The sequence below is a fragment of the Mesoplodon densirostris genome, chromosome 18, assembly GCF_025265405.1.
Source record: "Mesoplodon densirostris isolate mMesDen1 chromosome 18, mMesDen1 primary haplotype, whole genome shotgun sequence".
NCBI classification, from domain to species: domain Eukaryota; kingdom Metazoa; phylum Chordata; class Mammalia; order Artiodactyla; family Ziphiidae; genus Mesoplodon; species Mesoplodon densirostris.
Window position 1 is genome coordinate 3,998,507 of NC_082678.1, and position 17,279 is coordinate 4,015,785.

Sequence of the window (17,279 nt, forward strand, 5' to 3'; positions counted from 1 at the left end):
TGTGGTACAGTATTTACTACTGAAAAATATCTGAGTATCAGCAGACCCGTGCAGCTCAAACCTGTGTTTTTCAAGCATCAACTATGCTCTCTTTCGCTAACAGAAAAAAGATTATCACCATTATCTAGTAGTCGTCTACTAAATTCAGATGTATGACAAAACAATAATCCCATTCTACATTTTACAAATCCAGTCACAAAACCCACCCCCCCAAAATGTTGACTTGGTAATAGATCCCTTTAAAGTGCCTATTTATAAAAGAATCTAGAGCATGGGAATCTAACAAGTCAGATACAGTATGACTACAAAGTAATTAGTCATTTATATCAAAACTTTTATATCCTAATATTTCAAACTGTCATTTTGGAATGCTGTAGAGCAATGACACTGACATTGTTCAAAATGTTCTTGACTCTCTCTCTCTGACATATCCTTTTGGATGTTCTCAAAGTCATATCTTCACCTTCCAAAACTGAACTTGCTTTTTGGAAAGGTCCAAGTCATGAAGAGTTCAAGTCTACAGAATATGTGAATGACAAATTGCAATCTATTTCTAGACAAAACACTAATTGTGTCTATGAAATAATTTAACTGATTTTCTTATGTGCCTCAAACTGGCTCTGAAAATAATTTCAAGTGAAAATTTCAGAACTTTGCAGCAAAGTCACCACTAAAGAAAGTGCCACATTCTTAAATTAATCGTGCTGGGAAAATAAAACAAAAAAACTCAACTGAAGGTCCAATGAATAGACATTTGTGATAGTTTTTTTTTTTTTAACCAGACATTCTGTCTGAAGGGGTCAATAAATGCTTTTTTCTTTATATTTATTTATTTTATTTATTATTTATTTTGGCTGTGCCAGGTCTTAGTTGCGGCATGAGAACTCTCAGTTGCAGCATGCTTGTGGGATCTAGTTCCCCGACCAGGAATCAAACCCAGACCCCCTGCATTGGGAGCACAGAGTCTTACCCACTGGACCACCAAGGAAGTCCCAATACTTTTTACTTTTAAAGAGAATGATAGATTACTGGGACAGTAAATAAGAACACAGTAAAAGAATCTGAAAGAATTCTAAATGATTGATACTAAAGAATTTAGCTATAAATAATAAAAAATTTCTCTCTATTTTCATTAGGAATTCACTGATTTTTTCTAAAATATTTATTTATTTTCTTTATTTTTTTGGCTACATCAGGTCTTCGTTGCGGCGCTCGGGCTTCTCTTCAGTTGCTGCATGCGGGCTTCTCTCTAGTTGTGGTGCGCAGGCTCCAGAGCATGTGGGCTCTGTAGTTTGTGGCATACAGGCTCTCTCGCTGAGGTGAGCGGGCTCAGTAGTTGTGATGAGCGGGCCTAGTTGCCCCGCGGCATGTGGGATCTTAGTTCCCCGACCAGGGATCAAACCTGCAAACCCTGCATTGGAAGGCAGATTCTTTACCACTGGACCACTGGGGAAGTCCCTCACTGATTTTTTTTTTTTTTTTTAAAGCAGATGTGTTCACATTAATAAAGTTTACAAGGGATACCTATTAGATTATAAAAACCCCTTTAAAGATAACGGTTTGATGGAACTTTATGTTACAATTCCATAAATGGAATTGGCCAGTCTGTTTTCCCTAAGTCAGCTGTTAAGATGTCTTTTATATAACTCATATTCCACAGTAAATCTACTTTTGACTTTTCCTATTTGGAATAAAAGTGGATTTAAAACTCAAAACTAAATAAGAAAGGCTGTTTACACTTTTACTTGGTTTTAAATCTCCAAGGTCATCATACTATATAGCAAGATATTGACAGTGACCACTTCCAAAAAGTGGCATACTAAACAAAATATAAATTATTGGGAAGGGCTATTACCTGAAATTCAAACAAAACACAAGTTTTTTTAATATATTATTAAATTTAGTGTCACATTATACAATACTAATTACAAAGTATCTGCTATTGATATAGTAGAATTTTAGGGCAAGAACAGGAGGAAAAAGGACTTCATGATAAATTTCATACCATATTGACAAATCAATTGTCAGAAAGTCTGATTTTATACCTATTTTCACACATAATTGACACTGCTTCCTCAAATTAGATACCTTATTTGAATATCCAATGTTTGCAATATTTATCTGCTTGGGGTACTAAGCCTCTTAAAATATACAATAAGCTCATTTATTAATTAAACAACTGAAAAATTAGGACCTCCTCCAAAAACCTTATTTGTTTATTAAAGCTTAGGAGAGTATAATAATTGTTATAAAACCTGAAGTAATAAAATTACTAAAAATTAAATTATTAAAAATTTAATGAGGGCTTCCCTGGTGGCGCAGTGGTTGAGAGTCCGCCTGCCAATGCAGGGGACACGGGTTCGAGCCCTGGTCTGGGAAGATCCCACATGCCACGGAGCAACTAGGCCCGTGAGCCACAACTACTGAGCCCGCGCGTCTGGAGCCTGTGCTCCGCAACAAGAGAGGCCGCAATAGTGAGAGGCCCGCGCACCGCGATGAAGAGTGGCCCCCACTTGCCGCAACTAGAGAAAGCCCTCGCACAGAAACAAAGACCCAACACAGCCATAAAAAAAAAAAAAAAAAATTTAATGAGCCTACCAAACACTATGAAATTTAAGACAGATTACTTTACATAAAGAGAAAATAAAGGTCTCTGCCTTTCTGTCACCATTTCTTATGATCCTGTTTTCCACTCTTCAAAATGTTAACATCTTCTAGTGTTTCTCCAAATGAATGTCACTCTACAGGATCCTTAACCACCGATTCTGAGGTTGTTAGGCCTTACAATGATCTTGGTAAGTTAACCACTGTTCTAGAATGGTGCCAATTTCAGAAAAGAAGATATTTTACTTAGCTATATAATATTTGGCATGACTGTTAAGTTTGAAGAGGCTAAACACAAAGGTTACTAATATCCTCCTGACATATGTTCAATATTTACTCCATTACCAGAAGAGAGACTACTTAAAATTTGAAAAAATAAGGACTTTATTCTTTTTTTTTTTTTAATTAATTAATTAATTTATTTATTTATTTATTTATGGCTGTGTTGGGTCTTCGTTTCTGTGCGAGGGCTTTCTCTAGTTGCGGCGAGCGGGGGCCACTCTTCATCGCGGTGCACGGGCCTCTTACTGTCACGACCTCTCTTGTTGCGGAGCACAGGCTCCAGACGCGCGGGCTCAGTAGTTGTGGCTCACGGGCCTAGTTGCTCCGTGGCATGTGGGATCTTCCCAGACCAGGGCTCGAACCCGTGTCCCCTGCATTGGCAGGCAGACTCTCAGCCACTGCGCCACCAGGGAAGCCCCCAGGACTTTATTCTTAAAGCAAAGAATGACTGGGTAACTTTGACCCAGAGGATCTTGGGAAAATGTGAAAGCCAGTGATTTTTGAACAGATATTTATAGATACTCAATAATTTAATATAGTCACACCTGCAAATAATTTTTAATTCTAATATTCATATCAATTACTTATGTATATCGTTATATTAGCTAAAAATCTCCAAAACTCTGTCAAATAATAGTATACTAATGGTCATAACCTTCACTGACTTGCTCCTGCTTTTATTAGAAATGACTTAATTTACCATGTCTACTGTAAACAGTCCTTATCAATAATGATGCAGCTCTTATATAATGATAATAAATGAACTCATATATATAAGGGGAAAAAAAGAAGGGTACAGAATATGTATGACATGCTAACTTCTGTGTTCTTAAATGGTACATACATAAATGCTTATAAAAGCACGGAACAGTTTTGAAAGGATACATAGGAAACTGATCACTTCTGAGAAGTGGAGCTGAGAGAGGAAGACAGGATAGAATGACAAACAAATTATCACTATATATCATTTGAATTTCAAACCATGTCCATGTATTATATTTTTTAATATTTAATTTAAAAAATAAAAAGAGCATAATGTGGTGGTTAGAAGTGCAAAGTTTTTAGTTAAACTGCTGGTGTTCAAATTCAGGCTCCGCCTGAGTTTATTTAACTTAGATAACTTGCCCAAGGTCAACAGCTAGTAAGTCATTTTTATTTCATTAATTTCTGCTCTTAAATCTTTATCTCTTCTACTTTCTTCAAGCTACCTATTCTTTTTGTCTAATTTTGATCTTGATGCTTACAAAGCTAATTAATTTTCAGTCTTCCTTCTTAGCTAAATATACTCTCTGAGAATGTTTTACCTGCATCCCACATGCTTTGTAAGTAGTAATTTCATTATTCAGTTCTTAATATTTTCTAATTTCCCTAACAAATATTCTTTGACTCATTAATTTTCAGAGGTATCATTTTTTCAAAGAAGGAATTTTTTTGTTTCTCTTTTGCAACTAACTTTTTTATCTTTTCACAGTGTGAACATAGAATAATAGTCTGTAATGATACAGATTTTAAATCTTTTTAAAAGTTCATGTTATTTCTATCAAAATAATATTTCATAGTTTAAAACCTCATATAGTTCTAGAGGCTTACATATATAAGCTGCAGGCACCTGCCCAATGCCACTTACTCCCTACTCTTGCCTCAGCAGCAACTCTGTGATTTCTAAATACCTTGCTTATTTAGCTATTTTTTCATTTTACAATGTTACACACTCTTTTCTTCTTACTATAAAAAGTGAAGCGGGGCTTCCCCGGTGGCACAGTGGCTACAAATCCACCTGCCAATGCAGAGGACACGGGTTCGAGCCCTGGTCCGGGAAGATCCCACATGCTGCGGAGCAACTAAGTCCGTGCACCACAACTACTGAGCCTGCGCTCTAGAGCCCACGAGCCACAACTACTGAAGCCCACACATCTAGAGCCCGTGCTCTGCAACAAGAGAAGCCACCGCAATGAGAAGCCCGCGCACCACAACAAAGAGTAGCCCTCGCAAAAAAAAAAAAGAGTTGCCCGCGTGCAGCAACAAAGACCCAACGCAGCCAAAAATAAAATAAATAATAAAAATAAATAACATTTTTTAAAAAAACAGTAAAAAGTGAAGTGTAGCTAAACTACATCTCCACTCCTACATCTTTTACAAATAATTAAATTTTCTGTAACCTTCCAAATCTGAAAATATTTTATTCTCTTTAACTTCACAGTTGGGTTAAGCACAGAATTCTAGATTGAAAATCAGATTCACTCAGAATTTTGAAGGAACGGCCATACTAGAGTCTAGTGTCCACTGTTCCTGATGGTAAATCTACTGCTCTTCTGATTCCTGAACTTTGAAGGTAATCTGTCAGTCTTCCTTCCTTCCTCCCAAGTCCCTCGCCTCGGGTAGAAACTCTTTGAGAGTCTCACTTCACCCCTGAAAGTTCTAAAATTTCCTTTGATGTGGGACTTTTTACATTTGAGTCAGTCCCTCTCAGTAGTGTATTTTTTTCAAACCTCAGGCTCCTGCCCCATCTGTTCAGAGAAATGTTCATGTTTTGTGTCTTTCATCATTTCCCCTTACCATCTTCTCTGTCCTCTCTTTCACTAGATGGATGTCCAGTCCTGCTAGATTGGTCCTCCAATTTTCCTAATTGGAAGATGCCTCTATTTCATCTTCTACAACTTATTTTGGTTTTTTACTTCTAATGTATTATAAGTTCCAAAAGTTTTCTTACTCTATTCCATACTGTCCTTATTTAATGAATGTAATATTAATAATACTTCTAAGGATATTAATCTGTTTGGGTTTTTTGAGGCTTTTTTTTTTTTTGCGGTATGCGGGCCTCTCACTGTTGTGGCCTCCCCCGTCGCGGAGCACAGGCTCCGGACGCGCAGGCTCCGGACGCGCAGGCTCAGCGGCCATGGCTCACGGGCCCAGCCGCTCCGCGGCACATGGGATCCTCCCAGACCGGGGCACGAACCCGTATCCCCTGCATCGGCAGGCGGACTCTCAACCACTTGCGCCACCAGGGAGGCCCTTGAGGCTTTCTTTTCATTTGTCTTTGCTTCTTCCAAGTTCCTACATTTCTATTATACTTATTGTTTTGCTTTATGTTTCATATTAGAAGTTTGATCAAATGTCTGGTAATTGTTGTGACTTCGGGCTTGGCCGTGCTATTTGCTTTGGCCAATGAAATGTGAATGGACATCACCAGCCACACAGAAGCTTTAAATGTGTCTTTGTGGTTTGGCTCTGTCCCCATCCCTGAGCTTCTGCCTTCTGCCATGTGAGAGAACAGCATGCTGCAGAGAGTAGCTACTCACTACAGAGCCTGGAATGAGCAGACTTGTGAGCTTAGTGGTGCTCAGTAAAGTTGGCAATATGGCTGCAGATGATCAGCAGTCCTCAGGGCCATGTGTAAGTAAGAAATATTTGTTGCAAGCCACTGACATTTGTGATCCCATCTGTGGGTTAAAATGTACATATACACTTATGGAATATTTCTAGAAAGAAATAGAATATTTCTGGAAGGATTAGTAGACAATGAAAGTAGAAGGGGTCAGAGAGAGGGAATCTCAATTTTCAGGTTATATTCTTCAGCATCTTTTAATACATGTTCATGGCAAGCATTTGTTTTTATAATAATTTCACACAAAAATAATCTTAGTTAGAAAAAGACAAAATGAAAGGTCTTTAAGAGTATCAAAATAAAAGACAAAATTTCTCCAATTTAAAATTTTTCTTAAAATACTTTTATATTAAGAGAATATATTCTCAATATAAAAATTATGGAAACCAGAGAAAGGTATGAATAAGAATAAAAATCATCAATTATGTCATCAACCAGACATATAATTTCATTTGTACCATTTTAGAGATCTGATTCATCACCTTGTATATGTAATTTTGTATTCTGCTTTTCAATTTTACATTATAATAAGTACTTTACAGTGTTAAGAATTCACAAGCCTCACTTTTAATTGCTATATATATTCCACCATACATGTATGTGATAATTAGCTTAATTATTCCCTTAGTGTTGGATAAATGTATTAATTCTAATTTTTTACTACCTTAGGTAACGTCTCAATAGACATTTCTAGGCATAAAGTATCTCCTGTATTTATGACTTTTCTTTAGAATATATTCCTATTACCAGAATGGCTGGGTCAAAGACATGAACATGTTTAGGCTCTTAATACATACTGCCAGACCGCTTTCCAAATAAATTACATGGATTTACATTCTTACCAGTACTATGAGGCAGTCACATCATTGAGAATCATTTTTTTACTTCAGCTTATATGACAGGCAAAAACTGATATATCAGTAGCTGTTGTTTTAATATTTCTCATTACTAGGAGGGCAAATATCTTTTCACGTGTTTATTATTTATTTGCATTTTCTTTCATACAAATTATCTGTGGCTTTTCATTTGCTCACTAATTGAAGTCTTAGTGCTTTACCAATTGATTTGTATATAATTTCTTCCATTATATTAAGCTCAGAACATCTAGTTTCTTTGTGCTTTTATATAGCACATATAGTAACATACCAACGAATCTTTCCATCCATGCCCTCACTAGCATAATAGCTCTCTAATCTCTGGTTGTACCTCAGAATCATCTGTGGGACATTCATCTCAGAGATTTGGATTCAATTAGTAGAAGATGGAGCTAGGTAGATATATTTTTAAAAAACTGAAAAGGACGGGCCTCCCTGGTGGCGCAGTGGTTGGGAGTCCGCCTGCCGATGCAGGGGATACGGGTTCGTGCCCCGGTCTGGGAGGATCCCATATGCCGCGGAGCGGCTGGGCCCGTGAGCCATGGCCGCTGAGCCTGCGCGTCCGGAGCCTGTGCTCCGCAACGGGAGAGGCCACAACAGTGAGAGGCCCGCATACCGCAAAAAGAAAAAAAAAAAAAAAAAAAAAAAAACTGAAAAGGTGAAAACAATGCATTGTGTTCTATGTTTTTTATTTTTTCTGGTGACCCAAAAGTTGAAGTGCACCTGACTCTGTCTAAAGCTCTGTCTTAATACTTAATCTCCTTAAAACAATGAGTTAAAAAAAAAAGGAGGGGCATACGATAAAGTTTTCTGGAAGAAGATGTCACTATTCATAATAGGATTTTACAAAAGCCATTTCTCCTACCTGGTTGGAGAGTACTAGGAAAAGACAAGGTGACTTTTTCATCTTCATTCTGATAGTTAAATCCTGTAGCATGTATTTCTGGAATGGAAAAAAAAATTACTTCACAAATCTGACTGGACTGATAAGACCAAATCCAGACGGCAGCAATTAACATTTTCAAGAGCAAAATCTCTACTAAAACTAAATATTCTTAATTTAATAAATTAAGTTCCTATTAACAAGAGTATCATTTCAAAGTAACCTATTTTAGGCTATGTAACCTAAGTTAAATATGCTCCTTAGATACAATTACACATCCTATATTACTTCACAAGACTTTTATGATATAAGGGAAATAGGGCTGCTATAAATATGACAAGGTTTTCTACCAGATTCCCAGACACGCTTCATTCTCATCTTTGTGTGACTATGATACTGCTTTATATGCTGCAGTCTTACTCATGAACATTTGAAATACTGAGCAGATTGCTAAGATTTTGGTGTTAAAGATACATCAGTGAAAGTTCTGTCCCCCACTCAAACATAGGTAACAATTCCAACAAGATATAAATCATATTTCCAGTGAAATTCTTTGTTGTTACATTTTACAGAAATAAAGAAGGTGAAAACAGGTGTGTGGATTAAATTAAGACTTTGATTTATTCCCTACCAGGAGTGAGAAGAGTCTGCTTATTTAACCGATACTTCAGAATGCTTAGTTGACACTTTAGGAAAAGAGCTAAGTAGATCAACTCCCAACCACATCATATCCCCATTCCAAAAGAAAAACTGCCCAAAGAGGTAGCCTTAATAAGCACTTGAAAAAATGTTCAACGTCTTTAACCATCAGGGAAATGCAAATCAAAACCACAATGAGATACCATGTAACACCCACTAGGATGACAATAACCAAAAAGATAATAATAATAATAAGGTTTAAGGGAGGATGTAGAGAATTTGGAACCCTCATACATTGCTGATAGGAATGTAAAAATGTTTCCAAATGCTATGGGAGGGACTTCCCTGGTGGCGCAGTAGTTAAGAATCCACCTGTCAATGCAGGGGACACGGGTTTGATCCCTGGTCCGGGAAGATCCCACATGCCACAGAGCAACTAAGCCCGTGAGCCACAACTACGGAGCCCACAGGCCTAGAGCCCATGGTGCTCCACAACAAGAGAAGCCACCGCAAGGAGAAGTCTGCGCACTGCAACAAAGAGTAGCCCCAACTCGCTGCAACTAGAGAAAGCCCATGCGCAGCGACAAAGACCCAGCGCAGCCAAAAAAACAAACAAACAAAAACAAATGCTATGGGAAACAGTCTGGCAGTTCCTCAGAAGATTAAATACAGAGTTACCATATAACCCAGAAATCCCACTCTTAGATATATATCTAAGAGAAATGAATACATATGTCCATACAAAAATTTATACACAAATGATCTTAGTAGCCAAAAAGTAGGAACAACCCAAATGTCCAACAACTGATGAACAGATAAAATGTGATATACAATGGAATATTATGCTACAACAAAAAGAAGCGAAGTGCTGATATATGCTACAAAATGGATATGCCTTGAAAATATTATGCTGAGTGAAAGAAACCAGACACAAAAGGCCACATGTTTATATGAAATGTCCAGAATAGGCAAATCCATAGAGACAGAAAGTAGACTAGCCGTTGCCTAGGGCTGGAAGGCCATGCAGAAATGGGAAATGACTGCTCATGGGTACTTTCTTTTTGGGATGATTAAAATGTTGTAAGGGACTACCCTCGTGGTCCAGTGGTTGAGAATCCGCCTTCCAATGCAGGGACGCAGGTTCGATCCCTGGTAGGGAACTAAGATCCCACATGCCATGGGGCAACTAAGCCCATGCGCTGCAACCGCTGAGCCAGTGCACCTCAACTAGAGAGCCTGTATGCCGCAAAATACAAAGCCGAAGTGCCACAACTACAGAGCGCACACGCTCTGGAGCCTGCACACCACAGTTAGAGAGAAGCCCCCGTGCAGCAACTAGAGAGAAGCCTGCATGCTGCAACAAAGAGCCCACATGCTGCAATTAAGACCCAACGCAGCCAAATAAATAAATAAATAAATTTTTTTTAAAAAAGGGGGAAGAAGGGCTTCCCTGGTGGCACAGTGGTTGAGAGTCTGCCTGCCGATGCAGGGGACGTAGGTTCGTGCCCCAGTCCGGGAAGATCCCACATGCCGTGAAGCGGCTGGGCCCGTGAGCCATAGCCACTGAGCCTGCGCGTCCGGAGCCTGTGCTCCACAATGGGAGAGGCCACAACAGTGAGAGGCCTGCGTGCCGCGGGAAAAAAAAAAGGGTGGGGAGAAAATGCTCTAATTGATTCTGACGATGGTTGCACAACTCTGTGAATATATTAAAAACCACTGAAGTGAACTGTATGGTGTGTGAATTATATCTCAATAAGCTATTATTAAAAGAGAGGTAGCCTTACCAGTCACAGGCTTAAGTTTGATATGGGTAACAGTGATTCAAATTTAATAACATTCTAGGAACCAGGCAAGATGCCCACAATTCACTTTTTTTTCCCAAATGAGTCAGCCAAAGATTAAATTTCCAATGTTTCTTTTTTAAAAAAATATTTATTTATTTATTTAGGTTGCGCTGGGTCTTAGTTGCGGCATGCAGGATCTTTTAGTTAAGGCGTGCGGGAACTTAGTTGCCGCATGCAGAATTCTTAGTTGCGGCATGTGGACTTCTTAGTTGCAGCATGCAAACTTTTAGTTGCAGCATGCAGACTCTTAGTTGTGGCATGCATGCGGGATCTAGTTCCCTGACCAGGGATTGAACCCCGGCCCCCTGCACTGAGAGCATGGAGTCTTACCCACTGGACCACAAGGGAAATCCCTCCAATGTTTCTAATACGATGGTTCAAACATGTCTTTATAAAGCCAAAATCCTTACAAAACCAGTAAGAAACTATAACTTCAGTTTTTAAAAGAACTTTAATCAATTATTCCTCATTTTACAGATGAAGAAAATGAGGCATATAAAGTTAATGATTCACCTAAGGTCACAGAGCTGGACTAGAACTCAGTTCCCTTCCTATTCCTGTTGCCAAAATTCTTTCTGCTATCATAAGCTAGCTCCTAAATTTGAACAGAAACTCAAGACTTGGTGTATATATATACAATATTAATGAAATCTCTACTGAAACAATGACTTTTGCTGGCAAAAATCTGAGATTTGCTCTAACTTGATCCCCAAGAATAGAATTTTACTTTGCCTATAGGGAAGCTAAGAAGCACTTCAAGGCTTAAGAATGTACCTTTCTAACTAATATATGAAGTAGCATTATGATACCTCTGAGGTACTATGATCAAAGACCATCTCCATAAAAGTTTACTAAAGTTAACTTGTTTTTATAGATGCACAAAAAAGCTTCAAAATGGTAAGAAATGAAGAAAGAAAAACAAAAGAATAGCAGTTTTTAAATTGAAATAATCAAGCACTGCATTGTTAGGTTACATTCTACAAAATATGCTTCCAAATGTACATATCAACTATACATGTGTACCAAAAAAAGAGCAAAACTTCCGCCAAAATTCTCTTAGTAAAAAGGGAGTAGCCATATATTTGAATTCTTTAAAAGTCTATTGTATTATGGGATACTCTTCCAATTACTTTATATTGGACAACATACTACTTGGCAAATGTACATTAGAGTTTGAAATAACCTCGGTCAATTGTAGTTTTGTATATTCTGTATATGGCACCACCACTTATCCAGTGGCTCAAGTCAAAAATACAAAATGATCCTAACTGCCTCCCTTCCATGTCAGTCTGTCTCTTACACTATACATCCAACAAGCAAATTCAACACCTTTAATCCCAGACTTTTCAATGTCTCCACCACTACAGCCCAGTCCAGAGTACCATTATTTTCTCTCCTCGACCACTACAATAGCCTCTTAACATTGCTGACCAGGGGATTTTTGCAGAAACTGTGGCCGGCAATTTGTTACATAAGGGAATATTGAAACACCCAAGTTTGAGTAAATATCAACAACTTTTTTTGCACGTAATGTACTTATTTGAAACTTTGTACATGTCTTACTAAAGCATTCTAGTATTTTGTTAGAGTGTGATATGCAGTACAGCAGGCACCTCTGTGCAGGGGAACAGAACATCTATTACAAATATACCGTGTTGCACTGCGCTTTCCCCTAAGAGCAGACTCTACGCTTTATGACAGCATTTTTTTTTTGTTTAGTCCTGTGTATATTATTTCCTCTAGCATATATTCTTTTATTTTACCTGAGAGTCGACAAGGTGGATCTTTGCGAAACGCCACAAGAAGGACCAGGTTCGGGACTACCACTACACTTACCAGAATGGCCAGTTACCCATTCTCTAGCTACTGCTAAGAAAAATTGCTTGTAAGTCATTTTATTCTGTGCATTAAGGTTACAGTAAAATTTTAAATGCACTGAATAAACCTCAATTACTCAAACAGAAACTTACTTTCTTATACCATTTCCAAGTTTTCTGGAAGATACTGAAGTTTGCCAGATATTGATCAGAGTGATCATCAACTCCTTTCATATATTTATTATACTCTAATACAGGGGTCCCCAACCCCCAGGCCACGGACCGGTAGTGGTCCGTGTGGCCTGTCAGGAACTGGGCCGCATAGCAGTAGGTGAGCAGCGGGAGAGCGAGCAAAGCTTCATCTGCCGCTCCCCATTGCTCGCATTACCACATAAACCATCCCCCCGCCATCCGTGGAAAAACCGTCTTCCACAAAACCAGTCCCTGGTGCTAAAAAGGTTGGGGACAGCTGCTCTAAAATATAAGTGGGCTTAGTTATCTGATGGCCAGTCCTCCTGTCTTCCTTCCTGTAGATGTTATGGATCCATGCTATGGAGAGGCTATGGATGCGTCATGAATAGCTGACATCATGTGGACCAGCCTCTTGTCTTTCCATATAAGAAAAGTCACTTCTCTCTTCCGTAAGAATGTCATTTCTCCCCTCTGCAGATATTTAGATTTCTCCTTTAATTGGTTTGGTAGATCACGATTCTCTCTTATAGTCCCACAAACTCTGGTTTTATTTTCAACAATATTTCAGATGTGGACACGCTGTTGTAATAACTGTCTTGGTAAATATGGTGCCACGAACCAAGATAACGTTGTAGGACTGATAATATTGTTTCTTATAGTTTCTTTCCTTCATCCATGTAAATCTGAAGGTTGCATATATATCCAGTTTCACTTTCACTAACCATCCTGACCAAAATTCCATATTTTGTAAGTTTTCTGGGGTTACAGGTTTTGAATCTGAGGCATCCTCTCTACTTTATCACTGCCTCCACAAGTGACAGCTCTTGTCTGGTTATATAGATTGATTGAAATTTTGGTAGAGGGACTTCCCTGGTGGTCCACTGGGTAAGACTCTATGCTCCAAATCCAGGGGGCCCAGGTTCGATCCCTGGTCGGGGAACTAAATCCCACATGCATGCTGCAACCGAGAGTTTGCATGCCGCAACTAAGACCCGGCGCAGCCCGCATAAATAGAGAGATAATAGATAGATAAATAAATAAATAAATAGATAAACAAATAATATTTTTTAAATTTATTAAAATTTTTTGGTAGAAAATAAACCAAAAGAGGTTTAACTTTTGAAATTCTGTCTGTAGGAAGTGGAGTTCCTGAGTTATCATTAAAGTGAAGAAATGTCATTATTTGTTGGAACATTCTTCTCGTCATAATCTTTGGAAAGATAGGTGTTTCAAGTAAGGTATCAGTCGACCAATGTTCTTTCCAGTGTGACTTTCTTATTTGTCCCAACAAAGTTATTAACCCAAGAAACTTCTTCATGTCACTACTGGTTACATCAGAACATTTTAAAGCCACATCATACTTTTTATATGATTTTTCATTCTGTTGGTGAAACAAGTTTGTTTGAGAAGTGACCAACTCAAAAAAGTCGTTACCAAAAATTGTTATTTCACTAACATTTTGCAGGTTATTACATTCAATAGTTAAACCTGGGCTTTCCTGGTGGCGCAGTGGTTAAGAATCCGTCTGCCAATGCAGGGGACACGGGTTCGAGCCCTGGCCCGAGAAGGTCCCACATGCTGCGGAGCAACTAAGCCCATGTGCCACAACTACTGAGCCTGCGCTCTAGAGCTCGTGTAACTACTGAGCCCACGTGCCACAACTACTAAAGCCCGCACGCCTAGAGCCCGTGCTCCGCAACAAGAGAAGCCACTGCAATGAGAAGCCCGCGCACCGCAACGAAGAGCAGCCCCTGCTCGCTGCAACCAGAGAAAGCCCGCGCACAGCAACGAAGACCCAACGCAGCCAAAAATATAAATAAATAAATAAATTTATTTATTAAAAAAAAAGTTACACCTGACACACCCGTAAAGTCTCCTAATTTTTGTGAAATGTTGTCTTCAACCCACTCTTCTGCCGAAGAAAAGGATCATTCTACAGCACCATGGGTTTTATTTTCACTTTCCATATCAGAATCACTCACTGAGGTTGTTGGTCTTTTTGTTGGTCTGATACTCCCACCCGTGTGACTCAGAACCATGTTCTGAAGAACTGCCGTCCTCTGAGACAGTAGTATGTACGTCACTCAGACAATCAGAGAAACAGCATCTGCAGAAAATCCACTGAACTGTTCTGTGTCACTCAGAATTTCGCAGTGCATAATTCTTGAAAATTTTACGGTAATAAACTTGCGTTTATAATATACACAGGGCGGAACAAAACCCTAATGGAGCAAAATGTGAAGGATAACGACAATCGTAAGTTGTCTAATGAACTCCTGATCAATTTTAAGTTCTAACAGTGTCTCACGGTGATGTTCATTGTATCGGCTAACAAAAGACGTATTAATATGTCTCCGGTGAATAAACTGTTAACTGGTCTGTTTCCACTTTTGCTGCCTTATAATCTTGTCTTCACACAGCAGCTAGAGTCATCAGTGAGATCTAAGCCCCTAACAGAGTCCCAAATATTCAGAAGGAAAAGCTAAGTCTGCTGAAGATGGGCAATGATTTCTTGGAGAGGACCAAAAAAATCACTCACCATAAAAGAAAAAAATTGATAGATCAAATTTCATTAATATCATACTATACGGCACAGGGAACTATATTCAATATCCTGTGATACACCATAATGGGAAAGAATATGAAAAAGAATATATATATATGTAAAAAAAATTTTTTTAACTTGTAATTATCAAAAGACACTATTAAGAAAATGCACAGGCTAACCACAGACCAGGAGAAAATATTTTACTTTGTATATATGACAAAACACTTGTATCCAGAATATACATTAAAAACTTCTACAACTCAATAAAAAGACAGACAACCCAAAACACGGGCAGAATCTTCGACATTGGTCTTACCAATACAATGTCTTTCTAGTTATGCTTCCTCAGGCGAGGGAAACAAAAGCAAAAATAAACAAATGGGATTACATCAAACTAAAAGGCTTCTGCACAGCAAAGGAAACCATCAATAAAACAAAAAGACAACCTACCAAATGGGAGAAGATATTTGCAAATGATGTATTTGAAAAGGGGTTAATCTCCAAAACATATAAACACATACAACCAACAACAAAAAAAACCCTAATTTTAAAATGGACAGAGGAGCTAAATAGACATTTTTTCCAAAGAAGACATATAAATGGTCAACAGGCACATGAAAAGATGTTCAACATCACTAATTTTTAGGGAAATGCAAATCAAAACCACAATGAGATATCCCCTCATGCCTATTAGACTGGCTATTATCAAAAAGACAAGAAATAACAAGTGTTGGCAAGGATCTGGGGAAAAGGGAACTCTCATATACTGTTGGTGGGAAGGTAAACTGGTGTAGCCACTATGGAAGACAGTATGGAGATTCCTCAAAAATTTAAGAAGAGAATTACCGGGACTTCCCTGGTGGCGCAGTGGTTTAAGAATCCGTCTGCCAATGCAGGGGACACGGGTTCAAGCCCTGGTCCGGGAAGATGCCACATGCCGCAGAGCAACTAAGCCTGTACGCCACAACTACTGAGCCCGAGTGCCACAACTACTGAGCTCTGCAATAAGAGAAGCCACTGCAATGAGAAGCCCACACACCGCAACAAAGAGCAGCCCCCGCTCACCACAACTAGAGAAAGCCCGTGTGCAGCAATGAAGACCCAACACAGCCATAAATAAATAAATGAATGAATGAATGGATAGAATTACCATATGATCCAGCTATCCCACTTCTGGGTATTTATCCAAAGAATATGAAAACACTAATTCAAAAAGATATATGCACCCCTATGTTCATCACAACCTCATTTACAATAGCCAAGATATGGAAACAATCTAAGCACCCATCAACAGATAAATGGATAAAGATGTGGGATATATATACAATGGCATATTACTCAGCCATAAAAAGATGAAATCTTGCCATCTGCCACAACACGGATGGACCTTGAGGTTACCATGCTAAGTAAAATAAGTCAGCTAGAGAAAGACAAATACCATATGATATCACTGATATGTGGAATATAAAACAAAACTTATTTTAAAAAAGCAAAATAAAGGAACAAACTAAATCAAACAAAAACATGCAGATACAGAGAACACAGCAGTGGTTACTGGGGGTGGAGGGTGCCCAGGAGAGGGCAAAATGGGTAAAGGAGATCAACTGTATAGTGATGAACAGAAATGAAATTTTTGGTGGTGAGCACACTGTATGGTACACAGAAGTAGAAATATAATGTTGTACACATGAAACATACAACAAAATGTCATTGAAGATACAGAGCAATGTCTAGAACTCGTATTTTGCTGCTGGTGCCGCACTGTTGTTCCTCAAAGACTGCAAGCATTCTCCAACCTCAGAGTTTCTGCAACTTCATGGAAAATTCTTTATCCAGTTACCTACACATTTTATATCATTCAGGTCTCTGCTCAAATCACTTCTTTAGAAATCTGTTCTATCACCTTAAACAACAATCTTCACTCTATATCCTCTTACTGTGATTTTTGAGTACTTATCACTACTTTACACCACACATTTGTTATTGTCTTTCTTTCCAGATTGAATATATGTATCTGGAATGTTGATTCTTGGTTTTGTCCACCACTCTACCTCCAATGCTAGAACGGTTTCTGGCACATAGTAGGTTTAGTAAATATTAGCAGCACAAATAGATCACTTTAAAAAGCAACAGACTAAGTGATTACATCATAGAGATCATCAATACCATCCATATAAAATACATTAATAAAAAAACCCTGGGGGGGGCCT

General features: G+C 38.5%; 1 protein-coding gene across 1 annotated transcript in view; it reads right to left on the reverse strand.

Annotated features, from left to right (window-relative positions):
• The window catches only part of NPEPPS (aminopeptidase puromycin sensitive), an 86,853-nt gene that overhangs the window by 34,394 nt on the left and 35,180 nt on the right, over positions 1 to 17,279 (reverse strand). Inside the window, exon 3 of the mRNA XM_060080731.1 lies at positions 8,012 to 8,089. Coding sequence (XP_059936714.1) covers positions 8,012 to 8,089 — 78 coding nt within the window. The remainder of the gene's footprint in view (positions 1 to 8,011; positions 8,090 to 17,279) is intronic.